Source organism: Malaclemys terrapin, chromosome 17 (genome assembly GCF_027887155.1).
Source record: "Malaclemys terrapin pileata isolate rMalTer1 chromosome 17, rMalTer1.hap1, whole genome shotgun sequence".
NCBI classification, from domain to species: Eukaryota; Metazoa; Chordata; order Testudines; family Emydidae; genus Malaclemys; species Malaclemys terrapin.
This window is the reverse complement of record NC_071521.1, coordinates 11,623,910-11,638,285: the sequence shown is the minus strand read 5'-3', so window position 1 is coordinate 11,638,285 and position 14,376 is coordinate 11,623,910. Positions and strand designations below refer to the sequence as shown.

At 53.2% G+C, this 14,376-nt stretch overlaps 1 protein-coding gene across 1 annotated transcript in view; it reads left to right on the top strand.

Annotated features, from left to right (window-relative positions):
• The window catches only part of ASS1 (argininosuccinate synthase 1), an 82,375-nt gene that overhangs the window by 28,445 nt on the left and 39,554 nt on the right, over window positions 1-14,376 (top strand). Inside the window, exons 8-9 of the mRNA XM_054007834.1 lie at window positions 6,288-6,358; window positions 7,489-7,519. Of these exons, the coding sequence (XP_053863809.1) occupies window positions 6,288-6,358; window positions 7,489-7,519 (102 nt within the window). The remainder of the gene's footprint in view (window positions 1-6,287; window positions 6,359-7,488; window positions 7,520-14,376) is intronic.

Sequence of the window (14,376 nt, the reverse complement as noted above, 5' to 3'; positions counted from 1 at the left end):
TTGGATAACGTTCACTCAGAGCTCCCTTTCAATGCCCAAGCTGAGTGAAATGCCAAAAGTAAACAAAGGGCAGCAGCGCCAACTCTCCTGACTTTATTGAGTTATTGGGTTATTTGGGGGGTGTCTTCAAGCCTTAGCTCCTGGAGTCATGTGATGTGAAAATCTCAGCTTCCATTTTTAAAATCCTGTTTCTAGCACTCCTGGCTGTGGAGGAAAGGCTCAAAAATCAGAAGGCAAATGAAAGTCACCCGCACCTTAGTATTTTTAAAAATCTCAGGATTTTTTGAATGCCTGCAGGCTCACAATACCGAACGGGCATAAATGGTGAAAGGTCTATTACATCATTTCTCTGCCAATGATCTATGGCTGTGTAACCCGAAAAAGGATATTTTAAAAATATGCAGGGCTCAGTCTTCTGCTAGTATAAATCCTTGCCATCCACAGAGCTAGACTGACCTACACCAGCTGAGCATCTGGCCTGGAGAGCCTCCCTCGCCTCTCTGTTACAATCTCATACGGTCCAGTTTTAGCCTCGTGGGACTATTCGTGCACTTTGAGCAGGTGCATAAGTGTCTGTCTGCAGGCTTGGGTCTAAATCCAGAGTAACTTGGTTGAGGTCAGTGGTGCCTAAAACTGGTGTGAGATCAGAATCGGACTCCTGAATCGATCCTGGCTCTAGCATGCCAGGCTGAGCAGTCCAAGGCAAATGCAACTTTGAAGCGACAATCTTTATTACGGTTTTGTAAAAAACACATAAAACCAGGGAACTAGAAACCGGTCTGGATTTCCGGTCGGAATGCTTGTTTTTTAAACTCTAATTGGAAACCCAATTAATTTTTCCGTTCAAGTCCCGTTAACCTGTGAAAACTCAGGGTCTGAAGGAAAAGGATGTGACGCTGGCCAATGATGGGAGGCAGGGGCGTGCATGTGAGCACAGTTGTGAAACAAGTGTGCAAGCATTCGTGCTCTTCTGCGCACAGGCTCAAGGGGGGTGGGCTGGAGGAAGGGAGCTGTTAGCAGAGCGCATTACCTCAGGGCCACCCTGTGCTGGTGATTATGGCCCATTCAGAATAAACAAAGAGGAGCGTTAATTGACTAACAAGCTCTTGAAAGCTAATGGAGTGATCAGCAGGCAGTGGGGGCTGCTGGAGTGTGAGCAGGGTCCCCTCTGTCAGGCTAGAGCTTGGACGTGCTTCATGGACCCTGCTCTGAGGGTGGGGGAGAAGGTTTTTTTGGGGCGGGGCGGGGGGTTTGCTGGGCAGAGTCTGCTTGGAGATCCTGATCTGGGATAGCCTGCCTGTGCATGCCTAGGCATGGTTATAAACAGACACACACATGTAGAGTTTTGTCCTATTTTGTGCTGTTTCCTTGGTGTTTGAATTTGATCCTGGACTCTGGATGGTGGGGGGGTGGGGGGGCGGTTTCTCAGTCTGTCTGAAGTTTGCTGTCCCTTTCTGGTATTCTCCAATGTCATGTGGCTGTCCAGCTCCAGGCTTCTACCCACCTGTCACTGGTCTAGGGTTCCCCAGGAGCAGATACAGCCCCCGATGAGGAACTAACTGGCTCCTCCTTCATCCATTAAAGCCCCGGGATAGACGCTTCGGGGTTTCTCAAACACCTGGCAGCGGCGAAGTCATTCATATTTGGCAGCGGTTTTGCACAGCACGGGGACACGAAGGGAAGGCATTGGTGCTGGGGTCGGCCCACGACGATACGCCCTGGCTGCTGGGGGAGCTATTGCTTTGTTGGTCACTGGTGGAACAAGGGTCTGTTTGCGTTTTGTTTTCCTCTGGGGTGTTCTGGGTTTTCGGGGGCTTTATAAGAGAAGGTTTTACTCATCCCCATTGCATCCAAACACCTTCCAGGTGTGTAGTAAACAACGTGAGCAGCAGCTGTCACGTGATTGGTGTGCTTTCTCGCCCTCGGCAGGAGCTGGGCGTGCAGTGCAGTGTGTGAGGTTTGGCAGGGGTTTGGGTTGGTTTTTTCCATGTGCAAGCTGCTGTGTGTGTTAAAGAAGGCGGGTCAGGGTGTACCTGGCACTAGGAGTAGGAGGTTCGCAACGGGCCTTTCTACCTGGGGGAGTTTGTTCCCGAGTGTTGGATTGGGCCCTTCTCCGCTGAGCCGTGCAGCCAGGAGACGTGTTTGCCTCTTGCACTGGGGGATCTTTCGGGTCCATGGGTATGCTCGTTCCCAGCAAGAGGGCAGACTGGGTCGCTCCCTTCTCTGGAGCCTGATGGTGGGAAGCGGTCTCTGTGAGTTATCTACACACAGATACTCCAGAACAACTCCATGTGTATTCTAGAATAAGAGTGTCCATGCGTGGAGTTATTCAGGAATAGCTACTGAGCGTTAAATTTGCACCCAACTTGATCCAAATTCACTTTCAAGTGTAGACAAACCTGCGTAACTCTGCACTCATGATCTCCCCTCCCCTTGAATGTATTACATTCCCACTTGGGGAGGGAGAGTTGGGGTTGATCCGAGGACTGGGAGGTGGTTTCCGTTAGCAGGGCTGCGACTGAAGCAGCATTTTCCTACTGTTGCTTTCTACTGGCGGAGGGGCACTCTCAGAAGAAGAAGAAAGGGGGAGTTCGTTTGGGTTCATTTAAATTCTGTATCGGCTTTAAAATGCAAGTGGCAACTCCCAGAGAAATGGGATCCTGGGAGGGAGAATCCAACACTGCATATGCACACTAGATTCTGCTCCCAGTGAACTCCGAAGCAAAAGTCCCCTTGAGTACCATGGGAGTCAGGCCGGGCCCAGTAATGCAGTCAAACAGTGGGCCATCTGACGGACGAGTTTGGACTTCTCAGCTCCCACTGTAACCTGTGTGGCCCCGTTTTCCCAAGAGCTCGGAACCCAACGTGCTGGACGTCTTTGCCGGTCATCCCCCAGCTGAGTGTGCCGAGCTTGTCTGAAAATTCCAACCGCAACCTTCTTTCTTCTTATCTGACTTTCCAAACCAAGCCAAAGAGCCTAAACACCGAGCGTCACTCACAGCGAGCGTTTGGAAGTGGAATTTCTCCTAGCTCCATGCTGAGCCCCACCGCCTGTGTTCGGCCCAGAGCACGGGGATTGATTTTGGGCTGTATTCTAAACCCATGAAGCCTGGGATGATAAGTGTTGACCCAGTCCTGGCTCCAGCAGCCCATGGGGCTCCTCTGTAATCAGAGTTCTGCCTCTTGTTTGTTGCATTGCAACTGCATCTCCGTGGCCTCCCCTGCTAGTTCCCGGCGCTGCCCATTCACCTGGCGTTCAGAGCAGTCTCCTCAAGTGAATTGTCATCAGATAATTGAGTGAGCTGCTGACCTTATGGGGGAGCTGGGTGTTTGTGTCTTTGTTAATATGGAGATATACCTATCTCCTAGAACTGGAAGGGACCTTGAAAGGTCATCCAGTCCAGTCCCCTGCCTTCACAGCAGGGCCAAGTACTGTCCCTGACAGACTTTTTTGCCCCCGATCCCTAAATGGCCCCCTCAAGGATTGAACTCACAACCCTGGGTTTAGCAGACCAATCCTCAAACCACTGAGCTAGGGGTGGGCAGCTGAATCTGGCTGGGTGCATGACTGTTGGGGGCACCGCATATCCATGCAGCCATGTATGCCTTTGTGCCAGGGAAACACGCATGACGCTGGGGTGTGTGTAAGTGTGCGAGCTCTGCAGAGTTTGTGGTGACGTGTCTGTGTGGAGACGGGTGTCTGTCTGGTGCTGCAATACAGCTGTGGCCATTCCCTCATTGATCTCTCGGTGCTCTGTTAACTGCTGCTGAACTCTGTCCTAGGCTCAGCAGGGATACTTCCCCAGCAGCGTCGAGAGGTGCCGGGGCCAGGCGTGCAGCTCCATGCGGGGGATGCCGGACCAGGCCCTCAGTAGATGCAGATCAGTGTAGCTCCTGGTGAAGTGGGTGGTGTGCTGCTGATTGACACCTGTTCCTCTTGTCGGTGCCCTGATGCTGGGGCCACAGAGGGGCCTGTTGAGATGCAGGGTCCTTTCCTCCCTCCACTGCCTTTCGGTCTCTGAGCTGTGATCATTCCAGCTTTGGAGTCCGCTGACGTGGTGCTGCTGAGCTGCCCCCATGATTAAGCGGCCGGCGTGGTCCAGGACAAGTCACACCTGTTAACTGGGTCCCTGCAAGGGCCGTGGCTGCAGTGTGGCAAACTGCGGCCTTAGTCTGGGCAGGGGTTTGAGCCAGCCCCTGGATAGGGGAAGTGCAAGCCCTCCGGCCCTACCCTCCAGCACAGTCCGTTCCAGGAGTGGCCTGGGGCCTGGCCGGGGCTATCCGAAGAGTGGGAGAGCTCTGAGCGCAGCCCCCCGGGTTTTGCAATCTCCAGTACAGGCAGAGCAAGAGGGAGCAGGGGTTGGCGGGGGCAGACGGGCAGATGGACAGGCAGTGGTGGGTGAGTGGGGATGGGACTGCGGCAGGCCGTGCGGGTGGGCTGGGGTGAGGGTGAGACCCATGCTGTCTTGAATCTAGCTAGCACCACTCAAACGAGCAGTGGAAGCACAGCGGTGCAGACTGTATGAGCCGCCCAGGAGGGCTGGCTTTAGGACCTGCGGGGCCCGATTCCAATACCCGGCGGTGGTCTGGGTCTTTGGTGGCACTTCGGCGGCGGGGGGTCCGCTTCACATCTTCTGTGGCACTGAAGGACCCCCCCCGCCACTGAAATGCCACAGAAGACCCCGGAGTGGACTCCCTGCTGGCTGCCGAAATGCCAACGGAGCAGACCACCACTGGGTGAGCCTAAGGCGCAGGGCCCAATTCCGGGGAATCGGGGGAATTGGCCTGAAGCCGGCCCTGCCCAGGACCCTGGGTCCGGACGTGCGTTGTTAGCCTGTGCCAGGGTCCGTGTCACCACATCGTCACTGCTGTTCTTAGCCGGGCTGGCTGGGTTCAGGTTAGCGTGGGCGTGCCTAGCCGGGCTGCAGTGCAGACTGACCCTGAGAGCGGAGGGGTTGGATGGAGGTGGGGCGTGGGTAGGGGTTTGAAGGGGGGAGCACGCGTGGGAAGGGCAAGTGAAAAGCGTCAGGGCCCTGTGGGGGGGAGCAGGGCTCAAGCGAGCCAAGGTCCGTGCCAGAGGCAGGGCCGGCTCCAGGTACCAGTTTGCCAAGCAGGTGCTTGGGGCGGCCACTCCGGAGAGGGGCGGCAGGTCCAGCTATTCGGCGGCAATTCGGCGGACGGTCCCTCACTCCCGCTCGGAGTCCTGCCAGAGGTCAGGACTGGTGTCAGGGGATCCAGGTCCAGAGCGAGCGTCAGAATCCAAGTGAGAGCTGAAGGATGCTGGGAGTTCAGGAGCAGGGAAGCACGCTCACTGGGGATCCCCGTCGTGGCCTGGACGCTTCCTGGTGCACCCAAAGGGTATATATGGGGGCAGGGGACAATCGGGAGCCTCCAAGGTGGCTGCCAATAGAATCTCTCAGGCGGGACTTCCTACAGAGTGTGTCTGCTGCAGACCGTGGGGAGCAGCCAGGTCACGGTTGCCGCCAAGCGGCCGCATTGGTAGTTCTGCTGACCTGGGTGCGAGTCCTGCCAATCCTTACCAATGGGAGGGGAGCTGGGGCTTTCTGCCTGCGTGCGCCTGGGCGAGCGAGCCATTTTGGAGGGGACGAGCAGCCTCATTGATGTAGAACAAAGTAGGGATGTCCCCCTTTGCTCTATGACCTCTCCATTCGTTTGGCTTCCTTCTGCGGGTAAAAGACGTTGCCTTCGGGCTGAATGGTGCTGCAAAGCCTGCATGCTAGCCATTAACCAGCAGTCTCTGCTCACGTCCTGGGTTGTGGGTGCTTCTGGGCAAGGAATCCGTCTCTCTGCCCCGTGCAGTGCCGTGCATGGATATGGCGCGGTATCAGTAGTACGAAGAACACGGCTTTGTAAGATCTGCCAGTCCCTCGGCGTCCGAGTGACACACACTCAGACTCCCTCGGCTCTATTCCCCTAAGTGTCCTTGCCACCCCGGCTCTGAATGTGGCCCCAGGAATGCGATGCTTGTGCTCACTTCGTGCTGCCTTTCCAGCGGGGCAGGAGCTTGGCTCTCCTGGAACCAGCTTTGGCGAGAGATGGCGATCGGCCCTGCCAGTGGGGTTGTGCCCGAGTCTCTTAGGAAAAACTCCAGGGGATCTTTAATTGACACTGCTGCCAGGACCCCCATTAACTTGCCCGTGTCTTGGTGGTAACAGCAGCACTGGATGATGCGCAGGGTTTTCAGACCTGTGCCCTGGGCAGTAAAGAGCCCATCTGCCGTTCTCACCCGCTGGAGTTCTGAGCCCGTTTTGCCTTCTCTCCCACAGAAACATGGCATCCCGGTTCCGGTCACTCCCAAGAGCCCCTGGAGCATGGACGAAAACCTCATGCACATCAGGTGAGCCTGGGCGGATGAAGGAGCTTCCCAAGGGTGAGGTGTGATCAGCACACTGGCCTGATTCTCAGTCCTGCGCCTTGAGCAGTCATTTCAAAGCAGGGCAATGGAGAGCCGGGCTCAGCATCTTAGGTAACAGACAAGGGCTGTCCTCCCCTGGTGTGCTGGGTTCTGACCCAAAGCTGGTCTGAGAAAGCTTCAGCCCCTTCTCTGTGGAGCTCAGCATCTCTCCCAATGCCCCATTTCCCAAGTAGACAACGTCCGGTACTTTCTTGTCTTCCACACCTGGAGTGACATCAGTGGTAAGAGCCCACTGATGAAGAATCCTCTTGACATGTACTTTCCTCCATGTGCATAATTTCTCTCTCTCTCTCTCTCTCTCTCTCTCTCTCACACACACACACACACACACACACACACACACACACACACACACACACACCCTCAACATCCCTGTTTGTGTGCATAAGGATTAGTAATAGGAGGGAGAGAGACTCCTCACTGCTCCTAGGTTCTGCTGGTGCCCATCGCTTGTCTCTGAGCAGCTCTCTATAGAGCTGGTCCTTGCGAGTCTCCCCTGATGTAAGATTGTGACCTCCTCCCCCTGACATTCTCCTTGCAGTCCCACTGAATGAGCATGTCTCGCTCTCAACCAGTCCCAGCTGGGGAGGGTCATGAGGACATAGTAAGAAACTTTGCTTGGGAGACAGGTTACTCCATAACTACCCACTGCGGGGTTTCTTGCATCTTCCCCCAAAGCAACTGGTACTGGCCACATAAGAACGGCCATGCTGGATCAGACCAAAGGTCCATCTAGCCCAGTATCCTGTCTTCCAACAGTGGCCAATGCCAGGTGCTTCAGAGGGAATGAACACAACAGGTGATCATCAAGTGATCCATCCCCTGTCTCCCATTCCCAGCTTCTGGCAAACAGGCTAGGGACACACTTCTGGAGGCAGGATACTGGACTAGATGGACCCAGTCTGATCCAGTCTGGCAGTTCTTATGCTAAACCCTATGGGCCTGGTTCTGCTCTGTGAGATCTTCCTGTCTTTGCTGGGTTTGCATGGGCAGATCTTGGCCCTATCTATAGATGCTGTTAATTTCTTTCTCTCTCTTTCTCCCTTCTGAAGCTACGAGGCCGGGATCCTGGAGAACCCCAAGGTAATTGATCATCTCCTTTACGTCTCTCGTCTTACATGGCAGTGACTAGGGCCGAGGGCGTGTGATGTATTTGCAGCCTAATTTGAAATTTCACGGCAGGCCGTGTGTGGCGGGGAGGCCAAGCCCTGCCATTCTCCTCCCCCACCCCCGCCTTCCCCCTCCTGCTACATTAATTGCTGCTGGGATGAATAGAGGAAGGAGCCGTTTCAGGGTGACACTGAAGGAGAAAATGTCATTGGGAAACAATGAAGAAGCAATTAGCCAGATGAGGCACTTGACTGAGGGAAGAGGGAGTGGGGCTGGCTGCTGAATGCGCCCCAGCTTCCAGAGTGCCGCTCCTGGCCCCATCTGGTGCTAGAGATGGGAGGTGGGGGTGGTGGGTGCAAGCTCAGACGGATGGAGCGGTTTTGGTCATTCCCCTGCCCATGTGCCACTCAGGAGCCACGTCCCCTCCACCGTGGCCCAGCTCCGTAGCCCAGGCATGCCTCTTGCTTGCTTGTCTCTGTTGATCCCTCCGGCAGGGAGCGGGAGCTCTGTAGCGGGAATAGAAAATCTCTTTGTGTGGGGATGTTGCGTGGGTACCTTCTCCGGGGTTCAGATCGCCTCGGGGAGCTGCTGCTCAGATGCTGTCCAGAGAGAGCCTTGGCTGGGAGTGCCCTGCAGAGGCAGAAAAGGGGCTCTCCTGGGCTGTTGCTGTTTGTGAACCTGGCTTTGTATGCCAGGGGGTGAGGGGGGGGAAAGTGGCCAGGTGCTGAACTGTTAGGCACAGCTTGTGCAATGAGCCCCCGGCAGCGTAGAGTGAGGGCTGTGTGGGGAGGAGATCTGCAAACCAGTACTGCTTTATGGGGGAATAGAGCAGGGCAGTGGCTGGAGCCTAGCTCCTGATGTGGAGTCCTGGGCGGTTGGAGGCTGCAGGACTATCTTCAGGAGGAAACTCCCATTCAGGATGGAAAGTCCTCATGTGGCTCTTCCATCCAGAGAAGCCTGGATCCCAGTCTCCTCTCTCCCTGGGAGCAATCCCCTCCCTTATTGCTACATGGACCTCAAGGCTGGGCTCTGCACTGGAGCCAGCTGGGGACAGGCTGGCTGCCGTGGGGGAATGGCGGGGAGAACATTCCCTGCACCGCCTGGACTGCAGATTCTTCTGCCAGTCGAGGGGCTTGGTCCTGTGAGGCATTAGCCCCTGGGGAGTTCCCAGGGTATGGGGGGGCCTCCAGACACAAGGTGGATGTGCAGGTCTGGGTATGTGTTTCCCTGATGTTTATGGGCCATGGCCCTGTAAGTGCTTGGCCAGGTGGTTCCTAAACCCCCACGAATTGTGGCTTCCCCAGTCGGAAAGGGATGCAGATCTCCGCCTCCTTGTGACTTCTGCACAGAACGCCAGCTTCCCCTCTAAAGAGCCAATCCCAACCTCCTACCCCTCTCGGGTGGGGAAATCCCCTCACCCCACTTTCCAGCCACTGGTCCCTATGTTAACTGACTCTCATCCCCGAGGCCCTGTGCCCTGGGGTGAGCTGACTGCCCTCCCCTCGCTGTCCTTGTTCCGGTGCAGAGCCTGTCACTCAGGTAAGCATGGTTCCTGCTCTGACTGTTCTAATAGGGCTTGCAGTGCTTGCTGCCTGCTGGCCGCCGTGTTTCCAGTTCATGCTCCACCGGCCTTGCCACACTTAGAACTACTTAAACTATCCATCAGCACCAATTAGACAAGCAGCGGGGCGGGAAGGATGAGGAGGGAGAGATGCAAAGGAATCTTCCTCGCGCCCGTGGCGCACTGATGGGCCGCGTAGCCTGTGGCCAGGCTGGGGCGTCCGCTCACGAGGCAGTGGCGGTCACAGGGGATAGCCCCGGGGAAGAGGGAATCTCCAGTTTGGGACACAGAGATGGTGACGGCTGTGTGGGCTCACGGGGCTGACAGCTACTTCAATCTGGAGCCTGTCACCACTAGGGCATCCATCTAGCCCAGGCCAGTTGTGATTATTCCCATGGGATGCATCTGTTCAGGGGCCTGTGTGAAATGAGCTTGCAGGGCTAGCTTCTAGCAGACCGGTGTGCGCATCGCATAAACCACTGCCTCAGAGGGCATCCAGTGGGCATCTGCGGTAGCAGCCTCGGACCTGGGCCTGAATGGGCCAAGGGACTGACGTCCCCTCTTGCCCCAGATGAGGTCTGTCCAGGTCGGGCTCTGAGGCACTATGGGGAAGCTTGTCTGGCGACTGCCTGGGTTGTACCTGTTCTCAGGGCCTCGCTCCCTGGGGCTCTCGGCCCAGCACTCACCACTGATTTGGTCCCTAGGGTGAGTTGGCCCCAGTTCCTTTGTGGGCCCTCCCTCTCCCTTAGGAGTGGTCCGGGTTGGTATGAAGACTTTTTATGCCTTTAGTCAAAGAGAGCAAAGGACTGAAACCCCTGGCCACTGAGGGTGTGTGGGCCAGCTATCGGCAAGCTTCCCCCCGCCCACCCCGCAGCTTTGCCAGTGCACTCCCAATCCTGGCCTGTAGCAAATCTTGCTATTCCAGCCTCTGGGCCCTTCCCTCCCAGATCTGCCAGTGCATCTCCTGCCTGGCCTGCAGCTCGCCAGGCCTGGGCCTTTGTGACTGTCGCTGTACCTCCATCCCCTTCCGTTCCAGCACTGGGCCACTCCAGACTGGAGGCTGAGACCATCCTGAGCCCAGCTGTCCACACGGGACCAGCCTGAGGCCACCCCACTCGTGTCCCTTGTGACCAAAGCCAGATGAGAAAACTCTGTTTTCTAGTCTAGCCCAGGCAGGGAATAAAGGCACTTGCCTTTCTACCGTAACCCTTTCCCGGATCCCCTTTTAACCTCTTAGGCGCCAGCCATTTCCAGCAATGGAATTCACAGGGAGACACTTGCAAGGGATTAAACTTTAACACAGTCTCTTCCCCCTTTCTAAAGGGGTAGTGACTTCTCTGGCCTCCCCCTCCGCCCCAGCCTGCTTCCCGAGCCCAGGAAGAAAACCTGGGGCCTAGGGCAAAGATCTAATGGCTGTGGAGAAGGCCTTAGAAGAAAAGAGGGGTGCCAAACCCCTGGGAGCCCCCCCTTCCCCCAAACCTCTCAGACCTGCCAAACGGAGGGATTTGAAAGCAGATGGTTGAGCTATTTTCTGCCTCTGTGAGGCCCGATTGAAGGGCAATGAGGCAGCTAATGCGGAGAAAGATAGAAATTTACTTGCTTTAACTTCATATGGCACTCTGAAAGAGTTCATTCAGGCCCGGGCACAACAATATCAGCCGGATGAATAAACCATTTGCGGCATCGATAGCTCTACATCATGGGTTAGTTCATGGACCATTTGCTTCCAATTTCTTCTCTTCTTTCCCCCTTTTTCTTGCTTCTTTCTTCTCTTCCCCCCCCCCTTCATACACACACTCTTCCTTTCTCTCTCTCTCTCCCTCTCTCCCCCCCCTCCTTCCCTTTAAAGATGACATTGCAGGACTAGCCCCCCTGCAGGGATGGATAAATAGAAGGCATTGATACACTGCAACAAACTATTTGTCATTTGAACTGTGCTTTTAGGAGAGAGAATAAAAAGAAGGCAACCGCGCACGGTAATGATGGAATGCAAGCCAAATGTCACTTTTATTTCTATTTAGTTATTTTATTTAATAGGGGTTTTCATAGTTGGCTTAGAAAATTGGAAACTATCTGACTTTGACTTCCAATGTTTAGTAAAGAGATTTTAATACTTTTCTTCTCCCTCCCTCTCCTGTCTTTCCTTTTGAACTCAAAGTTTTTCATCATCTCAAACGGGTTGGTCTAGTTAATAAGTATGATCAGGGCTAGAAAAGGCCAGACGATGTAAAATTGAAATCTGCAGCCCGTGTAATCTGTGTGGGTGTTCAGGGGGGTGAGTGTGCATATATCTTGTTTAAAGAAAGAGGCATGAAAATCCTAGACAGTTTTTGGTTAAAAAAAAAATATATATTTAAAAATAATCACGATGCTCTTTGTCTTCTTTTAAAGAGAACGCAATGTCTGTTCTCTCTGAGGATTGTTAGTATGGGTGTGTATAATACATGTACCAAATCTTCAACTAGTGTAGATCAGCAAAGTGCCACTGACTTGGGTGGATCGATGCCAGTTTTAAACCAGCGGAGCATCTGGCTTCTGTGTGCCTGTAGTTTGCTGGTGGTGTAACTGGGCACAACTCCTTTGAAGAGGATGGAGTTACACCCGTTTACACCAGAAGAGAATTTGCCCCACAATAGTTAAACTAGAAGGCCCAAATGTTGTGATGTATTGAACGCCCTCTGTTTGCGGCAGTTCAAAATACTCTGTGCCCCTCAGCACAGGGGTTTCCCATAGACCTGGGCAAGTCACTGTAAAGATGGCAATTTTCTTCTTTCCCAGAATGCACCAGCTTACACTAGACCCTGTGCGCCTCCTGGTGCAGTCACCCTTTGCTCTTTGGCTCTGCACTCCTCAGAGTCCCGTTTAGTCGGGTCTGTCCTCTGGGATAATGGATCACGTAGGGCTTGAGGCAGAGCCGTTAGTTGGGTGTTGGATTTGGCCCCTTGCAGGGATGAGTCATGTTTGTGACTGGCACTCTGGGATACGCCAAACAAAGTCAGCTGGTGGCTTGTTGGCTGTCCCTTGAGACAGGTCTGTGGGATGGAGGTGGGAACCGTGTAGAGGCCTCCTCACGGAGGGCTTGTCTACACAGGCAAATGTACCAGCGTACTTATACCATGCTGTGTTGGGGGAATCCTGCACTCCTTTGCCCCTGATACCAGTGGCCATAGGGGGTAGCACCAGTGCAAATTGATTGTGCAGTGCGGTAGGGGTAATGAAGCCAAGATTGTAATGCAGGAGAAAACGCGGCTGCATAGACCAACTGACACATGTGAGATGAGCGTGTTTGAGCCTAATCCCCTTAACGTGGCTCTTTTGGGGGGCTCTATATGCCATCTGAACAGACTTCCAGCAGCACGTACTGAATTGATGAAACGTGTGTTGAATCTCCAGGCAGAATGTTGTCCTCTCGATTGGCACGAATGTGGCAAGGGTTGAGTTTCATGATGTAACCTTTGTGTCAGCTTCTGACAGAACTCGAGAGGGAGAGAGACGGACGGGGACAGAACTTGCCTGTGTTGCTCTGACATTTCTGCTTTGTCTTGGGGGGTTAGAGAGAGAGGTGCAGGAAAAAGACATGCAGGGAACTGAAGTGAAGGGAGAATGGTGTGAAAATAAACTGGGACTGGTGGCCATCACTTCTGGGTGTGGGTTTTTTTGTTTTTGTTTTGTTTTTTAAGGGAAGGGAGTTAGAATTAAATGGAAATTTGTGTCAAAAAAAAGTTCATTTTTCCCCAAAAAAAACTTTAGATGGAATAAACTCAAAACCAAACACATTTTCATTTCACATGGAAATGTTTCATTTCCCTCCCCCACCCCAAAAGATTTGGATTTGTTAGGGGGTTTTTCCAACTCCTCCCTTATTTATTTATTTATTTAAACTCCCAACCCCACTTTTCCCCACAGTGAGAATCAAGTAAAAAGGGAGAAAAGTTTATTTTTTAAAAAGCCAGATCCCCCTGATCCTCCCCATCTCCAGATCAAAGCATAAAACAGCCTTTAAGGATCTGATCCTGCAATGCACTGAACATCCTCAATTCCCCTTGAAGTGGTGCTCTGAGTCTGGCTGGCTGGATGATCTGGGGGTTAAAGCACTGGGCAGGGAATTAGGATATTCTGGTTTTGTTCCTGTCTTTGCCTCTGATTTGTCACGTGCCCTTTGGCAAATCACTTGCCTCTCTGTGCCTCAGTTACCCCATTTGTAAAATAATAATACTCCCCAACCCCACAGGGGTTTAATTAGTTTTAACATTTGTAAACCGTGTTGAGATTCTCCGAGGGATGGTGGTAAGAGAGCTCTGAGGGTTGATATGTACCCAACTGCAACCCGGACAGTTAACAGTTTGAATGCAACTTCCGTGCCTAAGTCACATTTAAAACAACAAAAGAAATGTTAGGAGGAAGTTATTGCTGTTTCTCCCATGCAAGGGGATCTCATTCAAATAGCTGGCTGCTTTGAGAGAATGTGTCCATTCTGACAAGTGGAGGATGCCACCAAACGGCACTTCATTAGCCAAAAAAAAAAAAAAGTCCGGGAGGGGGAGTGTCAATGGAATGATTCTCCATGCGGCCTGTAACTTCAGACACAAGATGAGCCCAGCTACCTCGAGATGCAAACATTAGAAGAGCTGTCTAGGGTGGGCAGTACAAGTCAGAAGACCCCAAGAGCTGTCTCTGAAATAGGAAAACCTCCCCTTGGTTGTAACAGGAAAAGCAGCATTAGGAAGTTGTGACAAGCCTTGGCATAGAAGGATTCGAGACCAACATTTTCAAAGGAGGGTGCCTAAATGTAGGCATCTAAAGCCATATTTAGGAACCTAAATCAGTCGCCTGAGTTGATAATGGGAGCTGCTGAGTTCTCAGAATTTGAAGTCAATAGGAGCTGTGGGTGCTCAGCGCCTCGAAAAATGAGGGCCAGTTTTTAGTGGGGTGTCTGCCGCTAGGCACGTGAGTTTGCAAATGGTCTGAAAGCATTTCAGGGCCATTGCATCCAGTTATGTACATGCGGGAGATGGGGGGGTGGGGTGAGGAGTGCAGGAGGGAGGCACAAAATTGCCAAGCTGAAAAGAGGCAGCTACATTCACATTCCAGGAGGGGAGAGTGTCTCTCTCTCTCTCCCCCCCCCGGACACCTTTTCTGGTACGTGCTTCCAAATGTGGCAATTCATTGGAGTCACCCGAGTTCTGAGCCATAAACTAATTGTGAGTCATTTCCTCTGGGCCAGCTTTAAAAGAGAGAAGATGCCTCTTTACTATAAATCTGGAAAAAA